The sequence below is a fragment of the Carassius auratus genome, chromosome 8, assembly GCF_003368295.1.
Source record: "Carassius auratus strain Wakin chromosome 8, ASM336829v1, whole genome shotgun sequence".
NCBI classification, from domain to species: domain Eukaryota; kingdom Metazoa; phylum Chordata; class Actinopteri; order Cypriniformes; family Cyprinidae; genus Carassius; species Carassius auratus.
Window position 1 is genome coordinate 486,130 of NC_039250.1, and position 27,583 is coordinate 513,712.

At 32.8% G+C, this 27,583-nt stretch overlaps 3 protein-coding genes across 4 annotated transcripts; 2 read left to right on the top strand and 1 right to left on the bottom strand.

Annotated features, from left to right (window-relative positions):
• Nucleotides 1–5,929: 5,929 nt before the first annotated feature.
• On the top strand, nt 5,930–8,076 carry LOC113106893 (protein FAM240B). Its single transcript, XM_026268908.1, has 3 exons — nt 5,930–6,053; nt 6,128–6,252; nt 7,931–8,076. The coding sequence occupies exons 2-3, from the start codon at nt 6,131–6,133 to the stop codon at nt 8,037–8,039; spliced, it is 231 nt and encodes a 76-aa protein (XP_026124693.1). The 5' UTR covers nt 5,930–6,053; nt 6,128–6,130; the 3' UTR covers nt 8,040–8,076.
• A 2-nt stretch (nt 8,077–8,078) lies between these two features.
• Nucleotides 8,079–10,603, bottom strand: LOC113106892 (signal recognition particle 19 kDa protein-like). Its single transcript, XM_026268907.1, has 5 exons — nt 10,449–10,603; nt 9,742–9,817; nt 9,569–9,640; nt 9,382–9,490; nt 8,079–8,574 (listed from the first exon to the last, which is right to left on the bottom strand). The coding sequence occupies exons 1-5, from the start codon at nt 10,484–10,486 to the stop codon at nt 8,444–8,446; spliced, it is 426 nt and encodes a 141-aa protein (XP_026124692.1). The 5' UTR covers nt 10,487–10,603; the 3' UTR covers nt 8,079–8,443.
• Nucleotides 10,604–19,749: 9,146 nt separating this feature from the next.
• LOC113106894 (interleukin-6 receptor subunit beta-like) lies at nt 19,750–27,508 on the top strand. 2 transcript variants are annotated; one of them, XM_026268910.1, is made up of 13 exons: nt 19,750–19,952; nt 20,460–20,596; nt 21,592–21,742; nt 21,821–21,903; nt 21,979–22,086; nt 23,027–23,135; nt 23,261–23,443; nt 24,537–24,635; nt 24,713–24,853; nt 24,935–25,066; nt 25,354–25,438; nt 25,520–25,601; nt 26,413–27,508. In XM_026268910.1, exons 1-13 carry the CDS (start codon nt 19,784–19,786, stop codon nt 26,689–26,691), a joined length of 1,758 nt encoding a protein of 585 aa, XP_026124695.1. In that variant the 5' UTR covers nt 19,750–19,783; the 3' UTR covers nt 26,692–27,508. The 2 variants fall into 2 exon arrangements, with proteins under 2 accessions (XP_026124695.1, XP_026124694.1); XM_026268909.1 differs by having other exon boundaries at nt 19,753–19,952; nt 24,926–25,066.
• Nucleotides 27,509–27,583: the final 75 nt, after the last annotated feature.

Below are 27,583 nucleotides of genomic sequence, written 5' to 3' on the forward strand. Positions count from 1 at the left end.
TACCGGTACATTGATTTTACTGAAGATAAAAAAAGTTACATTTCAGGTGTCCAGTCACTTTAAATTAAGGATACCAGAGGGTTAAAAATAGATGTTCAAATTACTCTATATTTTGGGTAAAAATCCATATTGGGGTAATGCGATTTACTTGCGATTACTTAAAGTGATTTAAGTAATCAGATTACTTTTTTTCAAGTAACTAATAAAGTAGCGCATTACTTTTTAATTTACAAGAAAATAGCTGAGTTACTTTTTCATCTGTTACTTTGTTTCCATGTTGACTGACAGCTCTGGTGTTGCCATGGTTACTGTAGTTCTAGATTAAATATGAACTCATCTCGCCTGCACAAAAATATTCAGTATTCCTCAAAATAAATAAAACGGTAAAATGCAAACTCAAACCTGCAATGATTAAATATTAAATAATGCAAGTGTTTATTCGCTGACTTTAGATATAACATTTTGCAAAAGTAATGTAACTCATTACTTTCCATAAAAAAACTAATGAAGTAATGCACTTAGTTACTTTTTAGGAATAAATGCAATAAATGCATTCCTTTTATAAGTAACTTTCCCCAACACTGGAGCAAATAACATTAGTAGTAGGCAAACTTGTCAATTACATTTGCTTTATATATTAGCTGTGAGGTCTGAAATTGAATTATCTGCATCATTTGTTCTTCTATATGCAGTGATTATTATATTTTTATCATAAACATGACTATATATCATCATGTACACACAACTGCTGATCAAATGTACAGGAGACCGGGGCAAGTTGTCACACTGAGGTTGTTAGGTTTGGAGTTCTATAGCAGCGAGTATAACAGTTTCATTAAACATATATTTCTGCAATTAAGCTGATGTTCCAGAAATATTTTCTTTAATGGAGGTTCACATTGTGACAACTTACCCCATATACTGTGACAACATGCCCCACTATAGGCTGAACTGAGTTTTGTCTCTCTGCCAAAATACAAAGAGATTAAGAGAAAGAAGTAACATGATAGAGAATTAAATCCATCCTAGATCAGTGTTTATAACATGTAATGAATCCCAGACTGAGCAGCAGAGTGCAGTGTTGGTCAAGAAGACACTCAACAGGAAGCACACTTTTAAGTGGCTCAGAAGATTATATATATTTCTGTAGTTTTTAATCACTCTGCTTCCCATCCACAAAAACACAGCACAATTTTTCTATTTTTAAATATTGCAAAAAATCAGCTCTGTGACCAACAAAAGTGTATGATTCTTACACATTTTATTCATCATGATCATCATCAACGAGCTCCGATTTTATGCATTTTGAAATTATTAAGATTATTTCAGTTCTGTTTTAATGTTGTTTCTTGCTTATGTGAACGTTAGAGGAAGATTCCATTCGAATACATTTGAACGTTCTCTCAACATTGAAATCATCCATTTATTATATTTAAAGTTATGTCATGGTTCTGTGAATATTTGAGGAACAATCCGAAATGTTATTCTGAATGTTTTTAGACGCTCTTTTAATATATTAAGAACTTTTTTTTTTCTTGGTTATGTGAACGTTAGGAGAATGTTCCGTTTCGACATTTTGGAAATGTTACAGGAGTGTTACATTTAAAAACCGTATTTCTGAATGTTCTTTAATATTTACAGAACCAGCAGATTTTCAATTATACAAAGATTATGATTTATTCTATATAAACCATTATGAAATCATTAAGTCTGAATGTTTTTAAATGTCCGAAAATATCTATTCCTAAACTGCATATAAAGAATGTTTCTTCTCAGTTGAATGAAACATTTTGAAACCGTTATGAGAATATTCAACACAGAACACACAAATAACATCATGAGGATGCTGAGAAAACATCGCTCTAAGAATGTTTCAAAAACCTTGGATCAGTATTAAAGTTCTAAGAATATTCCATAATGTTTGCCTTGGCATTTACGTAACCTTTCATGTCACGCAGTTGTTTTTCAAACCGTAGATCCCAGCGCTTGCAACGCCGAGGTCATGGGTTCGACTTCCAGGGAATGCATGAACTGATCAAATGTATATCATGCATGCATGTAAATAAAGCAATGAATACATATCTCTCTCTGACCCATAATGCACCTGGAGATGTGAAGGATGTACTTCAGCATCTCTCTCTCTGTCTCTCTCTCTCTCTTTGAATGTGTGTGTGTGTGTGTGTGTGTGTGTGTGTGAGCTGAAAGCAGATCTTCCGTCACTTCATCTGATATCTGGTTAACTTGCTAAAGCTGGCGAGCATCTCTGTTTGTCTGTTTTCTAATCTTATCTCCATGCCAACGACTTCAGACTCCAGCATCAGGCTTCATGCAGAGAGCGCTTCAAAGCAAAGTTCAGTGGCATCTTTCTCTAAATCTTTGTTTAGTGTTTACTTTGATCACTTTATGATTGAAACAGACACAGAACGCACGACAGAGATAAAACTGTGGAAGCTTGTTTATATCACAGAGTGAAAAGGGTAACTGTGACTTTATCTCTCACTTCTGAGAACTCATCTGTCTCTTTCCTCAGAATTGGGACTTTTTTTTTCTCTGAATTAAAGTTTATATTTCACAGTTGCAAATTCTTTTCTTAGAATCTGTCTGTAGCAAGTTTAAATATCACAATTTTTATCACCAATTTTTTTCTTGCAGTTGTGAGTTTAGATGTAAACTCAACTTCTTTTCTCAGAAATGCAAGAAAGTCTGAATTGTGAGATAAATTCACAATACCTTTTTTTATTTATTCTGTGGCCGAAACAAGCTTGCTTTAATGTTAAATGCATTAATGTAAATATATCTTCTTTACTAGAAACTAAAAACTAAATTTGCATTATATCAATAATGGTTTTTAAAGAGTTAGTTCATCCAAAAATGATAATTATGTCATTATTTACTCATCCTTGTATTGTTCCATGTGGATTTAATATAATGGAAGTCAATGGGAGCAGAAATGTTATATATATATATATATATATATATATATATATATATTTTTTTTTTTTTTTTTTTTTTCACAGATGAAAGAAATGCATGAGTAAATGATGACATTTTTTTTATTTTTGGGGTGAAGTATCACTTTAAAATCGTGTATTGAAGTCTAGATCCAGCTTTTTAAAAATCTATCCTAAGAACATTTGCTCTTACGTTATTTAATGTTTGCGCGAAGAGAATGCAAGAGTTATTTTTGAACCTTCTGCAACACAGAAAGCAACATTTCAAAAAGCGTTACATGAACGTCCAACTAAAACCTTTAAGAAATAAAACATTCAAATGAACTATAAATGCGTATAAATACTGTTTTTGTGCCAGTGTTGTAAGAACATTAATAAACACCAGAGAACTTAGAACAAACATTCTATTAATGTTGCTGGAAAAAATAAAAACAGAAGTTCCCTGTTAACCGGGAAGCTCTGGATGCGGTTCAAGCTGAAGTTCAGATGTTTGCATCACACTGAGATAAGCCAGCTCTCCTGAGTCTGCATCACATGCTGGGCTTTAATATCATCAATGCAGGTTCAAAAAACAAGCATACAGCAAAGTCTATTTTAGAACAATGAGTCAGGCGGCCTGTGCAGCTGTGACTGATGTCTTAAGCAGCATTAGTGTCTTATATCATAATTACACACTGCTGAGACTAAAATAGAGCTCGGGCCAGCGCCGGTTAAGACCTGGAGCTCAGCAGACATCACGCCCAGAAGACATCGAATCTCACACATGTGTGATCGGCTTTGTATCACACCCAGATTCTCCAGATACATTTGGCCTTGTGTAAAAGGGCAAGAAATTGAGCAGGTGTTAATGTGCCGTAATGTGAGCGAACAATAGATCAGATCAGGCGCGCAGACGGAGGCCAGCACGGTCTCTAACACAACAGTTATTCGTTCGGCAAACACTCTCTAATCCACAGGAACGGGAACAGACTCGGAACGTTCTGCCAGAGTTACGCACAAACCTTCTAGAAGTGTTCGGTCAAAGTTATCTGCTCTTCAATGTTCTCAAGTCTAACATTACTCCTTATTTCAAAATGTAAACAAAATGGGTTTTTTTTCTGTAATGCTTCAGTTGGAAGTTCATCGTAATGTCAGGACTTGTTTCAAAACGTCTGTATACACACACACACACACACACACACACATTTACATGCTTGAATTTACATGCTTGAATTAACATGCTTGAATTTACAAGCATGTAAATGTATTGCACATGTGCACAGTGCCATAAAGATTGTTTACATGCATTGTATGTCATACAAATGTGTGTACTGTTTATTTTCATCTGAATATTTGCTAAAAAGTTATTCTAGGATATCAATTAGATTTCTTTTCTAATGGAAGCTTGTTTTCACCATGCTATTAAAAAAGTGCACATCTGAGGTGCATATCTTTTTTTCTTTAATTCTGAAAAAAAAAGAATTTGAGAGAAAAAAAGTCCAACCTATGAAAAGTTGCAATTACATTTATTATTTTTGTGTTTGTGTTTTGTGTTTCTGCAAACACAAACGGTTGTGAACTGCACATGTGCTGAAGTTTTGTTTGCATGAAGTAATGCACTTGTAAACGAATATGTGAATCACACAGTCATTCCGACTGACAAGAATATAACTGCGAAGCAATTAATGCTGGTTTAAGATTTCTGTGCGTTGACAAACGTGAGAGATGTCACCTCTGGTTCCTCTGTGAAGACTGAGACATGTGTTTTAATGTGTCTGTCACTTGATGATTAGAGAGGTTATTTTGGATGTGATGGTCCTTTACAACATATGCAAGATGTTTTCCACCTTAAAAATACATGATGTAATGGATATCAGGTGTGAACGCTGCTGCTGACACCGTTTGCGTCTGATTGTTGGGAGTCAGAATCTCTGGCTGTATATGTGAACATGAGACTGTCATCATCTGTTTACAGTAATAACTTCATTAGTTTGTGGTGTTCACAGCTGCATTTGTCCCTACTCCTGCGTCTTTAGACGTGATTCAAGTTGCATTACACTGCAAATAAAACTAATATCTTTCTAAGTATTTCTGTCTTGTTTTCCAGTACAAATACTTAAACATTCATCAATTAATATAATAGCTACCAATATCTAGGGAACAAGGAATGTTCTCACAACTTTCACTAATGTATTTTAACAGTTATATAAATGTAAGGACACCTCATTTAAAATTCACGCCTTCTCAAACAGAGACGTCACTTCGTGTTTGTTGCAGCCCCATGTTTAGAGTTTGAGCTCCGTCAAGTTGATTCTGTATTAGTCCATTTTTTTTTATCTTAAAATCTATTTTTTCACACAATCATTTTCATTTCTAAAACATGTGAATAGATTGCTAACACTATTTAAAAGGAGAGTCATCTTAATTATCACCAGTAAACTATGGAGTGCCACAAGGATCTGTCCTAGGTCCGCTACTGTTTTCCTATATACATGTTACCCCTTGGTAATCGTATTGGAAAATACAGAATTAATTTCCACTGTTATGAAACATTATCTAAGCCAACAATGTGTTAAAAATGTAAAGTATTGGATGACCAGAATAACAAAATAAAATATATATAAAAAATTGAAATGCTTTTGTGAGGTTAAGATAACATTCGAATCACGATTAAAACAAAAAGACATTTCAATGCTTCAGAAACCTTTAGAAACCATGTTAGGAACTAATTTACAAAGATATGTGCTGCTTTCTGAAAAAATATACCAAAATGAAATGTTTTGCCTAAAACTGTGGGCTCAGAAAAATAAACGTAATTTCAAGACAAAACAAGATTATTTTTCTGACCACATTAGTAGATATTTTTCTCATTTCAAGTAAAAACTATTTAAATATTTGCATATGGAAATCCACATCGTTTGCAGCACAGAAGCTTCCAGAAGCTGAGGAGAGAGAGTGTGTTAGAAGTGAATGTGTGCCGCCCATCCCAACGAGAAGAGTCACTTCTGAAATAAACCCGAGGAGGAGCTCAGGAACATCATTAGAGGAGATCACACTGGAATAAAGACCACCGTCTGGACGATGAAGATCACTCTTCCTCTGTGCTGATCTTAAGACAGTCAGGTAAATAGATAGAGAGGACATGTGTGTTCAGATCTGTGATGATCAGGTGTTTGATTCCTTTGTGCTGTTCACAGGAGATGAGTTCTGCTCTCATTCATGACAAACTCTTCATCAAGTCCTTCTGGGAGCAAAAGATCAACAATCACAATCACATGACAGAAACTGAAGAAGAGAGGATGAAGAGGAGCGCTCTCACCAAGTAAGTCTCAGAAATCAATTACATCACAATATAATAATCCCGGGCTTTGAGATCTATACTAAAACAACTACGCTGCAAAAATGACTTTCTTGCTCAGTATTTGTGTCTTGTTTTCTGCTATAAATATCTTAGCATTCGTCAATCAAGATTTTTGTTTCAAGTTAAAAAAATCAAATATTGCTACTTTTTTTTTTTTTTATAAAACTGTAGTTTATTGGTTTTTACTCTTTTCGTAATATATAGTGCTGGACTGAATAATAATAATGTTTTCGCATATAATGTTATTATTATTATTATTATGCACTGTGCTGTTTTCTGAGTTGATATTTAATATCCGCGTCCCGCTGAGGACAGAAGATTATCAGAGTAACGGCCCTCAAATTCAATAATCCATGTTGAGACTGCAACAGGTGTACAGAAATATTCAACTGTATTTCTCATGGACAGTCAATTATACTTGTGTTACAAGGTATTCAGAGAATTATTAAAGCTACTTTCTGATCTCCCATCCAACATCAACCATTATATAATACACTTTATGTGTGTGTGTGTGTGTGTGTGTGTGTATATATATATATATATATATACAGGACAGACCAAAAGTTTGGAAACATTACTATTTTTTTTTATGTTTTTGAAAGAAGTTTCTTCTGCTCATCAAGCCTGCATTTATTTGATCAAAAATACAGAAAAAAACAGTAATATTGTGAAATATTATTACAATTTAAAATAATAGTTTTCTGTTTGAATATACTTTAAAATAAATAATTTATTCCTGTGATGCAAAGCTGAATTTTCAGCATCATTCCTCCAGCCTTCAGTGTCACATGTAACATCAGTCGATCACATGATCATTTAGAAATCATTCTGATATTCTGATTTATTATGAGTGTTGGAAACAGTTCTGCTGTCTAATATATCTGGCGAAGAAAAGGTTAAAAAGAACTGCATTTATTCAAAAAAAGAAAAAGAAAAGTCTAATAATATATTTTCTTTACTATCACTTTTTATCAATTTAACACATCCTTGCTGAATAAAAGTATTGATTTTATTTAAAAAGAAAAAAAAATGACTGACCCCAAATTACTGACCAGTAGTGTATATTGTTATTACAAAATATTTATATTTTAAAAACATAGCTTCTTTTTTTACTTTTTCTTCATCAAAGTATCCTAAAAAAGTGTCACATGTTCTGAAATAATATTAAGCAGCAGAACTGTTTCCAGCTTTGATAATGAATCATCATATTAGAATGATTTCTAAAGGATCATGTGATAATGATCCTAAAAATTCAGCTTTGCATCACAGAAATAAATGATCATTTAAAGTATAATACATTTAAAAACAATTATTTTAAGTTGTAATAATATTTCAGAATATTACATTTTTTTTCTGTATTTTGATCAAATAAATGCAGGCTTGATGAGCAGAAGAAACCTCTTTCAAAAACATTAAAAATAGTAATGTTTCCAAACTTTTGGTCTGTACTGTATATATATGACAAATCTAATACGTGTGTGTACACAAACACATAGTATGTAAACAAACTTTTATTTTGACTTAATCATTTCGAAGCCCTACATTATGTGGTGTTTTATCAGAAAGCTGCTTCTGATTGACAGGCATGAACTCTCCAGTAATGTGTTCTGTTGTAAAGGCTTGACCGGTGTGATTTCAGGCTGCGTGACGAGTGGCTCATCAGACTGGAGCTCCGGACCAAACATCTGAAGAATTTTGGCGACAATCGCGGGGGAAATCCAGCCCTGAACCAACAATCCCCGATCTAACTGATGAGTGCGGCTCAATAAACACACAGACACTGACTTCTGCTGTTCTCTTTATTTGACACGTTCAGAGCGATGCAGAGGTTCTGGTGAACAGGTGTGATGAAGGACACGAGCGCTGGCATCTCACAGCCGTGTCCAAACACTGATCCTCACAAAACACACCTAGACAAACTGACAGACGCCGTCATACGAGACACCCGTGTATTTCAAGCTCTGTCAGCACTCGTTTAAACACAATCCATCATCCATAATTAACAGAAACACCTCTGTTGAGCGTGGCAGAGGTCATCGAATATTACAAACTAAACGATAATCTGGAGCTCAAATTAAAGTCCGTCAGGTGCCAAAACTACAAAATCAGTCAAAGAGGAACCAAAAACAAAGCCGTTTTAGAAACACATCATCTACTTCTTCTTCTTCTTTGATTTCTTCCCTCCTTCTCCCTGCTGTGATCCGGCCTCGGCTCCACCGCTCTTCTGTGTTCTGCTCTTCAGTTTGGGGATCATCTCCGCCACATAAAACATCACATCTTTCCCTGGAGGCAGAGAGAAAACTGATGGTCTCAGAAATAATGTAATGACATGCATTTGCATGACAATATTTATAACTGTATTTAATATACCAATGTAAGATATTTTTCTTAAATATATACATGCATGCATGTGTGTGTGTGTGCATTTATATAAACACGGTAAATATGCACGGTACATGAAATAAAAAAAAAATATTTTAATTGCGATTAATCAGTTGACATTTAATAATTTAATTTAAATTTTATATATTTTTATTTAGGGTTGATAAAGTAGTAATAAATAATAGTGTAATAATACAATATTTTAAATAATTATCATCATCTATTATTATAATTAAAAATAATTTTTATTTTATATAAACAAAAACAAGCAGAGCAAACCCGAAATGTTTTCCTAAATACTAACACACACACATATATATATATATATATATTTTTTTTTTAATTGTTAGTCAAATAATACAATAGTTTTTATTTAGGAATTAAGTAATAAGAGGTTAATAATAAATAACTTTATAATAATAATAATTTAATATATTTGTATAATTTCATATAATTTATAATTTGTATAACCACAAAATTTAAGCAATAATTTATATATTATCATTTTGGTTTAGAGTAGCAATAAATAATATGGTAATAATAAAATAATATTTTAAATAATTATCATTTATTATTATTAAATATAAATTATATTTTGTATAACCACAACATTATGGCCAAATCATGCAGCCCTAAAAACAAGCAGAGCAAACCCAGATTTTTTTTTTTCAGGAAAGAAAAATCTATTTATTTTTCCCCAAATCTTACTAGATGCAAACTTGTCTTGGCATAGACTTCCGTCCTCGAGTTTGAGCTGAATGCGCACTCTTCCTCTGAACTGAACGTCTCGGTTCCATTCGCGCGGATACATCTTGTTCTGGAAGAAGGAAGTGATGTCATGATTTCACTTCAACACTAAACATGAGAATCAGAGCTTGATGAAGCGCTGTCAGACCTCCACCAGAACATTGAGTCCAGCGGCGGTCAGGACGTCCCGGATCTCAGCACACGACGGGTTCTCCACCGCCTGAAAACACACACACACACACACACACACACACAGAGAGAGATTAAACACACACACACACACACAGTTACATTCTGAACAACATCATCAGAGACACTCACCTTCTCTGCAGCTATTCTTCTGCCTTCTGCTAATGTCTTTTTACTGTTGATATATGCTGGATAGACACACACAAACCTGGTGGGGAAACAAATATAGAAATAGAAATGATATGCATATTAAATATAACATATAATATTAAATGCATAACAATATGCATAAATATGTAAAAATAAAGTATGTAAATATAATACATAAACGTACATACATTTTTATTTTAAAAATAACATTTTCTAATTATAATATAAAAATTATAAAAAATGTGTAATTAATGCATATTTAATATAAATTCTTACATATATAATTATATTTAAAAATTATATTGATAAAATGTAAAATGATAATATTATAAATAATTATACGTATACATTTAAAATTAAACACATATTTTAAAATACTTAAAAAACTGTGTGTGAGTGTGTCTGTGCTTGTTAATAAAATTGCATTTATATAAAATTGTACAATAGAATATATAAACAATGCATATTTAATATTTACATTTTTCAAATGTATAACCAATACACACTTAAATATTTAAATGTTATAAATACATATATATTAAAAAACAGTTTAATACAAATCTTGAAATAAAATACTTAAATGTAAAAACTATATATAAGTTACACACACACATTATGTTCATGTTACTCCACTCAGTTGAATTGTGTTAACGTTACGGATGTAATCAGATATAAAGGCCTGAACTGACCGCTCTTTGTCCGCAGGGTTTGTGGTTAAATGCGCCATATCTTCTGATTCTCCTTGGTTTAATTTGCGTTTGAAACACAAGTTTGATTCTGTACACTTGGAAGCGGAATGCTGATGAGTGTTTCGGTGAACACGACACTTCCGGCGGCGAGCGTCGTCTTCCGCTCGTCAGCTGTCGCGGCGTGACGTCACAGCGCCCCCTGTCGGCGCAGAGAGGTATAGCTGCAGTTAACACGCAGCATGTTTACCTAAAACGCGTCACAAAACTCGATAACATGTTCATAAAGATCGTTAAATATGTCCGAGGATGTAAAGATGAGTGACAGACTGACTGTAAATTCATGATCGCTTTAAAAACCCTCAGGACTTAAACCCGTTCAGCGTCACTGCTGCAGGTGTAAACAAAGAAATTAATATTTCTTTAGCTTCTCATATTATGCTGTAGTGTTTTATATAATATCAATTTAAGATTTTAATTAAATAACTTAATTTAATTATGCATTATCACACTATTTCTATTTTTATTCTAACATATCCTTCCCCTTTCTTTTTCATAACCACTACATACATTTGTGACTTTTTATTTGTGAAAAAATAGAGTAAAATTGTGAAATATTATTCTAATTTAAATCATCTGTTTTCTGTGTGAATCTGTGTTAAATTGTAATGTATTTCTGTGATGCTCCGCTGTATTTTCAGCATCATTCCTCCAGTCTTCAGTGTCACATGATCTTCAGAAATCAGAATAATATGATGATTTACTGCTCAAAAAACATTTCTGATTATCATCAATCAGTGTTGTTGCACAATATTTTTGTGGCAAACATGATGCATTTTATTTTTCATGATTCACAGATGAACAGAATTTCAAAAGAACAGTGTTTATATAAAATAGAAGTCCTTTGTAACATTATTATGAATATAATTTTTGTCACTTTTGATCAATTTAATGCAGCCTTGATGAATGAGCACATTAAATTCTTTATTTATTTTTGTTTTTAAAATATGTATATCCCAAACTTGTGAATTATATTGTTTCCACAAAACGTGAAGCAGGCAAAACAGAAAATTCAGCTTTGTGTCAATGAAATAAATTCAAATTTACAATAAATTCACATATAAAACAATTTCTTAAAATAGTAAATTTATTGGACAATATTTATATTTTTACTGGATATTTGATCAAAAACATGCAGCCTTGGTGAGTAGAAAGACAAAAACATATATATACTTTGTCTTTACTTTTTTAAGATATGTATTTGTGCGGTTTTATTTTGGACGGTTCACGACGTGTGTCCCATGAGCACAGAAGCAGTCATCAGTGTCACAGACGTATATTTGTAGAAATAGACAACAATACATTGTTTGAGTCACAATTATACATTTCTCTTTTATGACAAAAATCATTAGGATATTAAGTAAAGATCATGTTCCATGAAGATATTTAGTAAATCTCCTACTGTAAATATATAAAAACCTAATGTTTGATCAGTAATATGCATTGCTAAGAACTTCATCTGAACAACTTTAAAGATGATTTTCTCAATATTTAGATGTTTTTGCTCCCTCAGATTCCAGATTTTCAAATATTGTCCTCCTAACAAACCACACATCAATGGAAAGATGATTTATACACAATTTTAAAAAATTGACACACTTATGTCTGGTTTTGTGCTCCAGGTTCACATTTAAAAAAACTTATTTTATTTCAGCTATTTCCAAAGCAACATTTATCCTTTTCATTTTAACTTGATGAACTAAAATAACAAAAACTAATTTTGAAATGACTGTAATAATTAATGCATAAATAATTTATAATTACAAAAAGTAAATAATTATGAAATAATTCAATATAGACATATTTTAAAAATAAACTAATAAAAATGGCAAAAAGGTAATATAAACACTTAATTAAATATATGAACAAAACCTGTTATAATAGTATCTTATTGATAGTAAAACAACACTGCTACATCTGTTTATTGTAGGTGTGATTGGCAGTGAAACTCATTGGTGAGTGTGAAGTCTAACAGTGATGTGAGATTCATTTCTATTGAATCACATACTGATGCATTTATTATTTCATCAGCTTTCAAGTGTTTTGCCTGCTGGCGTTGGAGTTCATATCTTGTTCATATCTTGTTCATCTCAAAAAGTAAGCGTGTTTAAAATGTCCAGATCTTGACTCTTTCTCCAGCCAACACCAACTCTTTTCTCAGAAACTCAAGTTTCTAATAACAAAAGCAGAAGCGTTTTATTACAAACTCTGTTTTTCTCTCTGATAATAGACGTATGCTGTTGATTTGTTGAGTTGTGTTGTGTTCTCAACCACAAGTGAAATGGAAAGAAAGTGTGAAAGGAAGTGTTTTTCTGCTGTATCACTCTGATGTTATCGCTCTTCTTCTAAACCTGAACTTCACATTGAGAAATCGTAAGAGGGCGAAAACCACTGAGGTTCAAAGAGCATGTGCTCCACATCGACTGTGAGTGATTTTACTCTGCTTGTGCCATATGTTTGAATTGTGAATATTTTGTGTAGATTTATATCAGTGTGTGTGTGTGTGTGTGTGTGTGTGTGTGTGGATTTATCAGAGTTACAGATCTACAGAATTCACATTCATGAACTCCTGGTTTTCTTTGGCTGTTGAGGTTGTTTCAGGCTTTTATTCTTTTAAAATTACTTCACCTTATTTCACTTTGCAGATGACAAGATGAACTGCAAGAGAGCGGTGTGCGTCTTGATCTGTGTCTTCTGCTTCTGCTGTAAGTAACCGTCAGCTCTACATTGTAAAACAGGATTTTTCCTTGAAATAAAAATAAAAAAGGTAACTTTGACTATCTCATAATTCGTGTATTGTTTCTCACAATTGTGAGTTTATATTTCTCAATGATATGTTTATATTTCATAATTTTATGTTTATATCTGTAATTCTGAGTTTATATCTCACAACTCTGAGTTTATATCTCAATACTGAGTTTAAATCTATAATTCTGAATTTATATCTCAATTCTGAGTTTATATCTATAATTCTGAGTTTATATATCTAAATTTTAGGTTTATATTTCTTAGTGCTATGTTTATATCTATAATTCTGAGTTTATATATCTAAATTGTATGTTTATATTTCTCAGTGCTATGTTTATATCTCAATTCTGAGTTTATGTCAGTAATTCTGAGTTTATATCCATAATTATGAGTTTATTTCTCAATTCTGAGTTTATATCTCATTACTGAGTTTATATCTCAATTCTGAGTTTATGTCAGTAATTCTGAGTTTATTTCTCAATTCTGAGTTTATGTCCATAATTCTGAGTTTATGTCTGTAACTCTCAGTTTATATCTCAATTCTGAGTTTATGTCTGTAACTCTGAGTTTATATCTCAATTCTGAGTTTATGTCAGTAATTCTGAGTTTATATCCATAATTCTGAGTTTATTTCTCAATTCTGAGTTTATATCTCAATTCTGAGTTTATGTCCATAATTCTGAGTTTATGTCCATAATTCTGAATTTATGTCCGTAATTCTGAGTTTATGTCTGCAATTCTGAGTTTATGTCTGTAACTCTGAGTTTATATCTCAATTATGAGTTTATATCTGTAATTTTGAATTTATATCTCAATTCTGAGTTTATGTCCGCAATTCTGAGTTTGTATCCATAATTCTGAGTTTATATCTCAATTCTAAGTTTATATCTATAATTCTGAGTTTATATATCTAAATTTTATGTTTATATTTCTCAGTGCTGTTTATATCTCAGTTATGAGTTTAAATCTGTAATTTTGAATTTATGTCCATAATTCTGAGTTTATGTCCATAATTCTGAGTTTATGTCTCAATTATGAGTTTATGTCTGCAATTCTGAGTTTATGTCCGTAATTCTGAGTTTATGTCAGTAATTCTGAGTTTATGTCTCAATTCTGAATTTATGTCTCAATTCTGAGTTTATGTCCATAATTCTGAGTTTATGTCTGCAATTCTGAGTTTATGTCCGTAATTCTAAGTTTATATGTCAATTCTGAGTTTATGTCTGCAATTCCGAGTTTATGTCTCAATTCTGAGTTTATGTCTGTAATTCTGAGTTTATGTCTGCAATTCTGAGTTTATGTCCGTAATTCTGAGTTTATGTCTGTAATTCTGAGTTTATATCTCGATTCTGAGTTTATGTCTCAATTCTGAATTTATGTCTCAATTCTGAGTTTATGTCCATAATTCTGAGTTTATGTATGCAATTCTGAGTTTATGTCCGTAATTCTAAGTTTATATGTCAATTCTGAGTTTATGTCTGCAATTCCGAGTTTATGTCTCAATTCTGAGTTTATGTCTGTAATTCTGAGTTTATGTCTGCAATTCTGAGTTTATGTCCGTAATTCTGAGTTTATGTCTGTAATTCTGAGTTTATATCTCGATTCTGAGTTTATGTCTCAATTCTGAATTTATGTCTCAATTCTGAGTTTATGTCCGTAATTCTAAGTTTATATGTCAGTTCTGAGTTTATGTCAGTAAGGGCTGTTTCATAGTCAATGCATCTGTATGGATACACGTCCCCGAGGCTACGCAACGTTACGCTTCGGCCGCCATTATGCGTCAGTGCGTAGCCAAATGTGTCGTCCTAGTTTCTGATACGCGACACGCCGATGCACGCAATACTATGCGTTGTCACTGGGGGTGACATTGCAAGTATTGTACATTAATTCAAGTATATTGTGTTTACAGAAGAAGAAGGTTTGAATACAATGGCAGGCGAAGAGTGACAATTATGCGAACTTATACGTATTCATCCACATTTATCTCTGCGTTGCCTTTGTTGCCGCCGATGTAAAATCAGCAACAGAATGCCATTGTGATCTGAATATCACGCGACCTGACTCTACTAATATCACCCCGACTCTACTACCCCCTGTTGCTTGAGCGGTGTATTGCATACACGCATCGCCCGTGACGCTTGCGTCCACTGTTTAGACTATGAAAGGGAGCGCGTCGCTCGCGTTGCTTGCTCGCGTTTCTCACGTTGACTATGTAAGGGCCCTAATTCTTAGTTTATATCCATAATTCTGAGTTTATGTCTCAATTCTGAATTTATGTCTGCAATTCTGAGTTTATGTCTGTAATTCTGAGTTTATGACTGTAATTCTGAGATTATATCTCAATACTGAGTTTATGTCCATAATTCAGAATTTATGTCCATAATTCAGAGTTTATGTCTGTAATTCTGAGTTTATGTCTCAATTCTGAATTTATGTCTCAATTCTGAATTTATGTCCATAATTCTGAGTTTATGTCTGTAATTCAGAGTTTATGTCCATAATTCTGAGTTTATGTCTGTATTTCTGAGTTTATATCCGTAATTCTGAGTTTATGTCTCAATTCTGAATTTATGTCTCAATTCTGAATTTATGTCTCAATTCTGAGTTTATGTCCATAATTCAGAGTTTATGTCTGTAATTCTGAGTTTATGTCTCAATTCTGGATTTATGTCTCAATTCTGAGTTTATGTCCATAATTCTGAGTTTATGTGTGCAATACTGAGTTTATGTCCATAATTCAGAGTTTATGTCCATAATTCAGAGTTTATGTCTGTAATTCTGAGTTTATGACTGTAATTCTGAGATTATATCTCAATACTGAGTTTATGTCCATAATTCAGAATTTATGTCCATAATTCAGAGTTTATGTCTGTAATTCTGAGTTTATGTCTCAATTCTGAATTTATGTCTCTATTCTGAATTTATGTCCGTAATTCTGAGTTTATGTCTGTAATTCAGAGTTTATGTCCATAATTCTGAGTTTATGTCTGTAATTCTGAGTTTATGTCCGTAATTCTGAGTTTATGTCTCAATTCTGAATTTATGTCTCAATTCTGAGTTTATGTCCATAATTCTGAGTTTATGTGTGCAATACTGAGTTTATGTCCATAATTCAGAGTTTATGTCCATAATTCAGAGTTTATGTCTGTAATTCTGAGTTTATGACTGTAATTCTGAGATTATATCTCAATAATGAGTTTATGTCCATAATTCAGAATTTATGTCCATAATTCAGAGTTTATGTCTGTAATTCTGAGTTTATGTCTTAATTCTGAATTTATGTCTCAATTCTGAATTTATGTCCATAATTCTGAGTTTATGTCTGTAATTCAGAGTTTATGTCCATAATTCTGAGTTTATGTCTGTAATTCTGAGTTTATATCCGTAATTCTGAGTTTATGTCTCAATTCTGAATTTATGTCTCAATTCTGAGTTTATGTCCATAATTCAGAGTTTATGTGTGCAATACTGAGTTTATGTCCATAATTCAGAGTTTATGTCCATAATTATGAGTTTATGTCTGTAATTCAGAGTTTGTCCATAATTCTGAGTTTATGTCTGTAATTCTGAGTTTATATCCGTAATTCTGAGTTTATGTCTCAATTCTGAGTTTATATCTGTAACTCTGAGTTTATATATCTCAATTCCATGTTTAAATTTCTCAGTGCTATGTTTATATATCTCAATTCTGAGTTTATGTCGGTAATTCTGAGTTTATATCTCAATTCTGAGTTTATGTCTAAATTCTGAGTTTATGTCTGTAATTCTGAGTTTATGTCTCAATTCTGAATTTATATCTCAATGATGAGTTCATGTCCATAATTCTGAGTTTGTATGCATAATTCTGAATTTATATCTAAATTCTGAATTTTATATCTAAATTCTGAGTTTATGTCTGCAATTCTGAGTTTATGTCTGTAATTCTGAGTTTATATCTCAATTCCGAGTTTATGTCCATAACTCTGAGTTTATATATCAATACTAAGTTTATATATCTCAATTCTACATTTATATTTCTCAGAGCTATGTTTATAAGTCTTAATTCTGTTTTTATATCCGTAATTCCTTTTTTTTTCTCTCTGATAATAGACGTATGCTGTTGATTTGTTGAGTTGTGTTGTGTTCTCAACCACAAGTGAAATGGAAAGAAAGTGTGAAAGGAAGTGTTTTTCTGCTGTATCACTCTGATGTTATCGCTCTTCTTCCAAACCTGAACTTCACATTGAGAAATCGTAAGAGGGCGAAAACCACTGAGGTTCAAAGAGCATGTGCTCCACATCGACTGTGAGTGATTTTACTCTGCTTGTGCCATATGTTTGAATTGTGAATATTGTGTGTAGATTTATATCAGTGTGTGTGTGTGTGTGTGTGTGTGTGTGTGTGTGTGTGTGTGTGTGTGTGTGTGGATTTATCAGAGTTACAGATCTACAGAATTCACATTCATGAACTCCTGGTTTTCTTTGGCTGTTGAGGTTGTTTCAGGCTTTTATTCTTTTAAAATCACTTCACCTTATTTCACTTTGCAGATGACAAGATGAACTGCAAGAGATCGGTGTGCGTCTTGATCTGTGTCTTCTGCTTCTGCTGTAAGTAACCGTCAGCTCTACATTGTAAAACAGGATTTTTCCTTGAAATAAAAATAAAAAGGGTAACTTTGACTTTATCTCACTATCTGTATAGTGTTTCTCACAATTCTGAGTTTATATTTCTCAATTCTACGTTTATATTTTGTAATTAGAGGTTTATATCTGTAATTTTTAGTTTATATCCTTAATTCTGAGGTTATCTGTAACTCTGAGTTTATATCTCAATTCTGATTTTATATCTCTCAATCCTATGTTTATATTTCTCACTGCTATGTTTATATCTCTCAATTCTGAGTTTATATCTCAATTCTGAGTTTATGTCTGTAATTCTGAGTTTATATCTCAATTCTGAGTTTATATCTCAATTCTGAGTTTATGTCTGTAATTCTGAGTTTATATCTCAATTCTGAGTTTATGTCTGTAATTCTGAGTTTATATCTCAATTCTGAGTTTATATCTCAATTCTGAGTTTATGTCTGTAATTCTGAGTTTATATCTCAATTCTGAGTTTATATCTCAATTCTGAGTTTATGTCTGTAATTCTGAGTTTATATCTCAATTCTGAGTTTATGTCTGTAATTCTGAGTTTATATCTCAATTCTGAGTTTATATCTCAATTCTGAGTTTATGTCTGTAATTCTGAGTTTATATCTCAATTCTGAGTTTATATCTCAATTCTGAGTTTATGTCTGTAATTCTGAGTTTATATCTCAATTCTGAGTTTATATCTCAATTCTGAGTTTATGTCTGTAATTCTGAGTTTATATCTCAATTCTGAGTTTATATCTGTAACTCTGAGTTTATATCTCAATTCTGAGTTTATATCTCAATTCTGAGTTTATATCTGTAACTCTGAGTTTATATCTCAAGTCTGAGTTTTCGTCCGTAATTGTGAGTTTATATCTCAATTCTGAATTTACATACATAATTCTAAATTTATATATCACAATTCTTTATTTTTTTCTCGCAATTCAGATCTATTTCCTTTGAATTCAGTTTACACTGAAAATCCAATTTCTCAGAATTGTATTGTGTGAAACAATGTCAGAACTGAAAATAAAACTCACAATGCCCTATTTTTAATTGTACTTAAAAATGTCATGTTTAAGTCAGTGTGTTACTTACGGTTTCTTTGTAATGTGACATGCACTAGCAGAACACAACACTAAACATTCTCACAATGCTGTCAGTGGTAGAGCATTGCGTTAGCAGCGCAAAAGGTCGTAGGTTCAATTCCCAGGGAACACACATACTGGTAAATTTTTTTTAATAAAATGTCTAACCCTAACCCTAACCCTAACCCTAACCCTAACCTAACCCTTCTTTGTATAAAAGTGTCTGCTAAATGCATACATGTTAACATTTTTAATTTACTTTTATATCTCTCCATAAATGTTTCTCAGATTTGAATCTACTCATTGTGTTTGATTTTCAGGTGTTTTGGCAAACGTAAAGCGCACTTTCAGGATTCAAGGTAAAATTCTGTTGTTGACACACAGGAGTATGATAATATATTAAGCGTATGAGTTAATGAGACTGTTTTCCAGAGCTGACGGTGACTGTGGAAAAGCTGAATGACTGTAAGAATCAGAAGAAGCTGTGTGTGACGTCCAGCTCTGACTGTCACTATATGGCTTTAGATGGAGCTCCTCGAGTTCCCAGAACCCCTGGTACAAGACTTTTATGAGCCTAAAACCATCCAGACTGGCTTACCATCATATCTGCTGTTGATTAAGGTTTAATTTCTGTTTTTGTTCTCAAGAGAACTTCCTGAACACATCGTGTCACTATCGGATCCATGAGCAATCGTTCACCTGCAGATGGATTCAGACAAAAGACGTCAGATCGGAAACCATCAGTAGCTTCATTTTTAGCCGGTACACATGTCTAACGAGGGTCATTTCATCAGATCTGCTGCTCTAACCTGATCAACTAAACCTCGCTATGATCAACATGTTAATGTGGTTTTTGTATTGTAGAGTCCAGGACTTCATCTACTGTCCTGCCATTTTAAACATTTATTCAACTTTCAATTTAACCATCAAATCAAAGAGCGTCATCAGCCAGAAAGAGCAGTTCTCTGACATCTATCCACTAAACATTACAGATATAAGTAAGACAACAGTATTATTTTGATTGGTTTGATTTTAGCACTGAATGAAGGATATATATGTGACCCTGGAGCACAAAACCAGTCCTAAGTGTTGATGATTGAGATTTATGCATCATCTGAAGCTGAATAAATCATCTCTCCAGTGATGTGTGGTTTGTTAGGAGGACAATATTTGAAAATCTGGAATCTGAGGGAGCAAAAATCGAAATATTGAGAAAATCATCTTTAAAGTTGTTCAAATTAATTCTTAGCAATGCATATTACTAATCAAACATTAAGTTTTGATATATTTACGCTAGAAAATTTACTTGATGCAACATGATCTTTACTTAATATCCTAATGATTTTTGTCATAAAAGAGAAATGTATAATTGTGACTCATACAATGTATTGTTGTCTATTTCTACAAATATACGTCTGTGACACTGATGACTGCTTCTGTGCTGCAGAATCATAAATGTGATAAACAGATTACAGAAGAATCTGCTGATTGTGTGAATGTTGTAGTTCAGGCTCCTCGGCCGCTGATCACATCTGTTAACGCCACCGACTCCTCAATCAGCGTCACATGGACCAGCGCGACAACACCAATTACTAAATGCAAAATACGTTACAAGCGTCTCAACACAGAGTCGTGGACAGAGGTCAGAATTCATAGATAATTAAGATAAATAAAACTATTAATATATATATACAGTACAGACCAAAAGTTTGGAAACATTACTATTTTTAATGTTTTTGAAAGAAGTTTCTTCTGCTCATCAAGCCTGCATTTATTTCATCAAAAATACAGAAAAAAATGTAATATTGTGAAATAATATTACAATTTAAAATAATTGTTTTTAAAAGTATTATACTTTAAATGATCATTTATTTCTGTGATGCAAAGCTGAATTTTTAGGATCGTTATCACATGATCCTTTAGAAATCATTCTAATATGATGATTCATTATCAAAGCTGGAAACAGTTCAGCTGCTTAATATTTTTTCAGAACATGTGATACTTTTTTAGGATACTTTGATAAATAAAAAGTAAAAAAAAAGAAGAAACTATGTTTTTAAAATATTAATATTTTGTAATAAAAATATACACTATACTGGTCAGTTATTATTATTTTTTTCTTTCTTCTTTTTAAATAAAATCAATACTTTTATTCAGCAAGGATGTGTTAAATTGATAAAAAGTGATAGTAAAGAAAATATATTATTAGAAATGTTTTTTTCTTTTTAATAAATGCAGTTGTTTTTATCCTTTTATTGATCAGATATATCAGACAGCAGAACTGTTTCCAACACTCAGAATAAATCAGAATATTAGAATGATTTCTAAATGATCATGTGATCGACTGATGTTACATGTGACACTGAAGAATGGAGGAATGATGCTGAAAATTCAGCGCTGCATCACAGGAATAAATTATTTTTTAAAGTATATTCAAATAGAAAACAATTATTTTAAGTTGTAATAATATATCACAATATTACTGTTTATTCTGTATTTTGATCAAATAAATGCAGGCTTGATGAGCAGAAGAAACTTTTTTCAAAAACATTAAAAATAGTAATTTTTCCAAACTTTTGGTCTGTACTGTATATATAAATATAATTCTGAAGTATGATGATGATGTTTGTGTCTCAGACAGCAGATTTGGTGTCTTCAGTCGAGTCTCAGTTCGTGATCGAGGGTTTACAGTCCTTCAGTGTGTTTGATCTGAGCGTCTCCTGCTTCCACGGATTCGGCCGATGGAGCGACTGGAGCGAGGAGACTCGAGTGAAGACGACAGAGAGTTGTGAGTGACTTTAATATGATCCTCACACAGACGGAGGTGTTCTGTCTCGGGGTGTAAGTCGTGGTTGTGTGTTCGCAGTGCCGTCTGCTGCTCTATCTCTCAGTTATTATGTGGATTCAGATGAAAACTCTGGGATTCGGCGGCTGGTGCTTCTCTGGAAGGTAACACAGTGTGTGTGTGTGTGTGTGTGTGTGTGTGTGTGTGTGTGAATCACACAGTTGTGTGTGTTTCTGAAGGCTCTGGACGTCACAGACGCTCGAGGACTCATTCGAGGATATGAAGTGTCCTACAAGCCCATCACACAGCCCTCTCTGAAGAAAACCATACACACCTCTCATCTCAAGGTGCAGTTCATTTCATTTTATTTTATTTTACAGTCAAGTCAAATCACAGTTATTTATATAGCGCTTTTAACAATAAAGATTTTATTTCATTTTTATTTACTTTTGATTAAGTGAAGAAACATCTACTTGTTAGAATCCATATATAATTGATATATAAATAATAATGCAATGTATAGAAATATACAGAAAATATAATAATTTACAAGGTTAGAAAATGTCAGGAAATTGCTTAATTTTTCATTGTGGCAGTGTTTTATATTTTATTTTATATTTTATTTTATATTTTATTTTTTACTTTTTATTAGAAATGTCTGAAAATGCTTAATACAGTTTTATTGAGTGGGTGTTTTTATTTTATTTTAGATTTACTCACATTTCACTGCTGGTTATATATGCTATATATAATTTTGTATGTGACGAATACAAATCTTGAATCTTGATTTTATTTTATTTTTCATTTTTTACTTTTGATTTGATCAGAAATTGCTTACATTTTTTTATTTAATTATATATATATATATATATATATATATATATATATATATATATATATATATATATATATATTTTTTTTTTTTTATTAGAAATGTCAGAAATTTCTTAAACATATTTTCATTGTGTGGGTGTTTTTTTATTTTATTTTATATTTTATTTTACTTTTTTTTCTTTTGATTTACAAAGTCGAATTCATATATAATTCATGTATAACTAATATATAAATAATAATAAAATAATAATTTAAAATACATATAGTTAAAAAATATCTCATTTTGCTTAAATACATTTTGATAATGTGAGTTTTTATTTTATTTTTTTATTTTAATTTATTTAGTAAACATTCATCAGCATTATATTATAAGTGCATTCACAAGTGAGTCATTTCGAACCAGGTCCAAGCATCATTGAGTTTCTGAATGTGAGGTTGTATAAATGTGTGTAGGCCGTTGTTCTGGTGCGGTCAGAGGAGTATGAGGTCTCAGTTTGTGCCTATAACAGCGCTGGACGCTCGCCGGACCGCCGGCTCACTGTCGACGCGTCTCGTACTCACGGTCAGCAGCTGGCATCTCTCAAAAATAATAACTTCCCATGAATAGAACTGAGAGATAAAAAGTTGCAACTAGCTTTATTTATTAACGTAGTTCTTGTGTTGTTGAATGAGTGTGTTTTCCATCAGATGTGCCGGCGGTGAGGAGTCTCTGGGTTTATTCTGACGGTTCTTCACTGTGGATCCGCTGGGAATATGAGTTTACCGCGGTAAACATCAGTGAGTTCGCTATTGAATGGAGCTCTGCGACCGACGGCGAGCACAGACGCTGGGAAAGAGTCGACGGATCCACCTTCACAGTCCGTCTGCCAGGTCTGATCACACACTGTACATATCACACAGAACAATATTAAAGAGTGACGCTCACAAAACATGACTGGAGCATATTTAATCCTGAAATCAAACCCATAATCTAGTGTAAAGTGTTTGAGCTTCAGGGAGTGCATACAAATAAAATAAAAAAATTGAATTAAAGTAAAAATTGAAATAAAAAGACCATTAAAAATACTGTTTTTAATTTTATAATAAAATATAAAAATATATATTTTTTAAAGTATGTTTTTTTAAATGTTTATTTTTGTAAAGTTTGAATAAATAAGCAATTTTATTCATTTTTATAAGCGATTTTATTTTATTGCTTGGACATTACATTGATAAGAATTCTTTCAGAGCATTTTACTGTTTGTGCTTCAGGAAAATACACAGAAAATAAATAAGTAAAAAAACTGGAAATTCACATTTTAAAATATCATTTATAATACCAACATTTTGTGAAAAATGTATATATGTAAATTTACAAAATAATGGCGTGTTGGTAATACAGTTTTAAATATACAGTTCTAAAAATGTTGAATTTTCTTTTTTTTTGTATGTAATCCAAAAATCTTAATAAACTAGCAATTATATTCTCTTTACAGCTATGATATTTTATGTATAATTTTATTGCTTATACTTTACATTTAGAAGAGTCACATATTTCTTTAAGAGTATTAAGATGTTTAAAATTGTGACAAATAACCTCATGTCCCTCACAATTCTTATTATTGAAATAAATATATATGATTTCAATTAGCACTTCATTGTAGAAGTTCTTGTGCTGCCTTCATGCTGACTTAAAAAATAAAATATTGTATTTTTGTTTGTTGTAATCAATTAAAAATAAAAGTAGCCATTAGTCAACAGAAAGTACTTCTCTTTCTGTTCTGGCTTAAACCAGCCAATCATCATAATTGAGAAAGAGCTTCGTCTCGGAGGGGAAAGAGCTTCGTCAATGCACTTCGTAGAAGTACGAGGGGCCAGAGACAGTCCGAATGGCGGTTCTGTTCTGTTTCTGTTCTTGAGCTTTGCTTTATGTGTATTATTATTTGAAAATGGTCTGTCAATGTGAAGCATTGTCTGATTGAAGGCATTGAAGCGCAGCAGACGTACAACATCAGCGTGTTCCCCATCTGTGGGTCTCTCGCCGGGCCACCGAACAACATCTCTGCGGATCTACAGCACGGCGGTTAGTGATAGTGAATATGTTTATCAGAGCTTCACCAAACGCTGTGAAATGCTGATTTCTGTGATGTTTCGCTCCAGCTCTGTTGGATCCGGTAGGGTTTGGTCTGCTGAATGTCTCGAGCTCGTCTGTAGCGCTGCGGTGGAGCTGGAAGGAGGCGAAGCCCGGCGTCTGTGTGCTTCAGTACAGACTGGTGTTAACCGGACCGGACCAGATTCAGAGTAAGAGTCACTGAGTGTGTGTGTGTGTGTGTGTGTGTGTGTGAGTCTCTTAAAACTCTCTCTATTTCTCAGCTCTCGCAGTCTTTCCTGACAAACAGCAGCATTCGTTCCTCTACCTCCATCCAAACACCAAATACTCAGTCCACATACACGGAGAAACTAGAGACGGGAACTTCACAAAGGCCAGTCTGGACATCACCACACTTCTGCTGGGTAAGATGTGTTGGGGAAATTACAGATTAATTAATACATTCCTGTAAAAACCTGTTCCTAAGTGGTAGAGCAATGCAAAACAAGCGCAAGGCTGGGGGTTCGAATCCCAGGGAACACGTTAGGAAAAATTGTTAGCCTGAATGCAATGTAAGTCGCTTTGGATAAAAGCGTCTGCTAAATGCATAAATGTAACATGACGTCAACTGTCTTATTCGCTTTGAGAAAAAAGATACTAATTAATATATAAATAACCTAAAAGAAATCAAATGTGGTGGCTGATTTTCCAGATTATGAGGAGATGATGAGGTTTGCTGTTCCAGCGGTTCTCCTGCTGCTCATCTTTGGGATTTTCTCGGTTTTATCAAGGACCGTGTAAGCACTGAATTCATGAAAAATAAATTGCATTGTCTCGATTTGCCTCTATTAATAACTCGGTCATCACTTTACACACAGATGCAGGGAATATTTATTTCCCATCATCGCCAATCCGAGGTACAGTCTGATTGGACGCTGGCTTCTCAATCCGCATCTTCAGGTGAGAATCCTTTATTCCTTTAACCCTCATAATAATGCAGTCAAAATCTGAGCACCAGAAGAATCATTAGTTTATAAAACATTCGTAACATTTTTCACCTACATCCATATTGTTTCTGATCAGCAGCTTTCATTAACGAGTGAATGTGAAACTATTTCTAAGTTATTATTACCGCATTTACCTGTTTTTTATTATTTAAAAAAATACTTATTTAAAATTTATCAGAAGGTTTTTTTAGAACTACACCTTAAACAAACAAAACAATAAAACCTAAGAAGCCGTGCTTTACAGTGAATTTATAACAGCTAAGTGACTAAAACCCCTTTAGCTGTTATAAATTCACTGTAAATCACGGCTTCACGGGGCTTAATGCGGTTATAAAACGGTTATTCCATACACGTAGTAAGGTTTCACAAAATAAAACAGAGCAGATAAAGTGTAATGATGATTTTAATAACAACAGTATTCTTCCACCAAACAATGTAGCTCCTCAGAAACAGTTGTGGTTGCTACAAAGTGGTTGCCGAGCAACACACAAATGTAAACAAAGGTGTTCGTTACATTGTAACCAGCTTCGAACGCAGCTCAACCAATCAGATTAAAGGAGAGAACTATCTTTTTTTTAAATCAATATTTTTTACCGCAAATTCGACTTTATAGAAACCAAATATGACCCAAATCCTTTTTTTTTTTAAAGAAGAAAAAAATTATCTCAAAAAGGAAAATGTATCAGACTTTGTCATGAGGTCTAAGTACTTAATGTTATTTATTTTAACCACCTGACTGACTCTTTCTTTCTCAATTAAATCAGGGCAGTGATAAGATCTGCGTGCTGAAGCTGGACGGTTTATTCCTGATGGACCAGCAGATGGAGAAGAGTGTGTTTGTGGTTTCTGATCATGAGGACGAGGTTCCGCTGAAGACCTCTGAGACGGCTGAAGGTACAGCTTTGTGGAAACCTTGTTCAGATGATGAGGAAAGCGCTCTGACTCCCTCCAGTCTGCCCGAGTATGTAGACCTGCCCTTCTTACCCGATAGCTCAGGTTATGTTCAGACTGGACAGATTCCTGGAGAGAGAAACTCGGACTGAAACCTGCACTGCTCTCAGAATGACTCGACTGCGGTTTCTCATCTATAAGAGAGTCTCACAGGACTTTCACTCATTTCATGTTTGCTTTTGATGCACTTCTGTGTACTTCATACAGTATTTGATGATGAAGGATCATATCATGTGCTTCTCAACCAGAGGCCTTCAAGATAACTTCAAACTGTTGAACTCTCATGATGCAACAGATATATAAAGATTTCAAAACAAAAACAAAAACATAATTTTTAGTAAGGGAATGAAACTTTGCAAATGCTTAAAAACCTTCACAATGTGCATAATTTATTTCAGATTTTTAACCATAAATCTATTACATCATAGATACAATGTATTTTGTGTTCGGGTCATTTTTGACCCGGTTATGTATGGAGTCCCATTATCTGTCAAAAATACTTTCTGCAAAATGATCTATGAAGTTATTTTAGTGTCAGAAAACTTTTGTAAAATAGTTCAACTTTTCCTCATATCTCTTACACTTTTAGACTGAATTTACTTGATGAAAATGAATATTTACGTCTATTGATGAATCACTGCAGCTGGAAAATATGTCCACTTTTTCATCTAAAAGTAAAGGTTTATGCAGTGTTTTTTTTTTGTGACCTTTCAGTCATATTTGTGTCGTTTTGACATATATAAATGTGGAAGTTTTGTAAATTTTTACTGTTTTTGAACAATCGTTAAAAGTTCAAAGGAGTGTAATTACATTTTGAGCAACACTGATCATTTTCAGATTATACTCTATATTCTTGTGAATTACATACAGTGATATATTGAAATAATATTTCTTATCAATATTGTTAGCAATGGTCCAAATCATGTAAGAAGCATCAGAAATACACTGAATATAGTATGCATCACACTGTTTGACTGTTTAAAG

What these genes read in the sequence shown, in the direction of transcription:
- LOC113106893 (XM_026268908.1), top strand. Translation starts at nt 6,131, where the DNA reads ATGAGTTCTGCTCTCATTCATGACAAACTCTTCATCAAGTCCTTCTGG. An exon ending in AAGAGGAGCGCTCTCACCAA is followed by an intron (nt 6,253 to 7,930) that starts GTAAGTCTCAGA and finishes GTGTGATTTCAG; the next exon opens with GCTGCGTGACGAGTGGCTCA.
- LOC113106892 (XM_026268907.1), bottom strand. Translation starts at nt 10,486, where the DNA reads ATGGCGCATTTAACCACAAACCCTGCGGACAAAGAGCG. An exon ending in AACCCTGCGGACAAAGAGCG is followed by an intron (nt 9,818 to 10,448) that starts GTCAGTTCAGGC and finishes TTTCCCCACCAG; the next exon opens with GTTTGTGTGTGTCTATCCAG. An exon ending in GAAGAATAGCTGCAGAGAAG is followed by an intron (nt 9,641 to 9,741) that starts GTGAGTGTCTCT and finishes GTGTGTTTTCAG; the next exon opens with GCGGTGGAGAACCCGTCGTG.
- LOC113106894 (XM_026268909.1), top strand. Translation starts at nt 19,784, where the DNA reads ATGATCAACATGTTAATGTGGTTTTTGTATTGTAGAGTCCAGGACTTC. An exon ending in CTTCACAGTCCGTCTGCCAG is followed by an intron (nt 23,444 to 24,536) that starts GTCTGATCACAC and finishes GTCTGATTGAAG; the next exon opens with GCATTGAAGCGCAGCAGACG. An exon ending in CGGACCGGACCAGATTCAGA is followed by an intron (nt 24,854 to 24,925) that starts GTAAGAGTCACT and finishes TCTATTTCTCAG; the next exon opens with CTCTCGCAGTCTTTCCTGAC.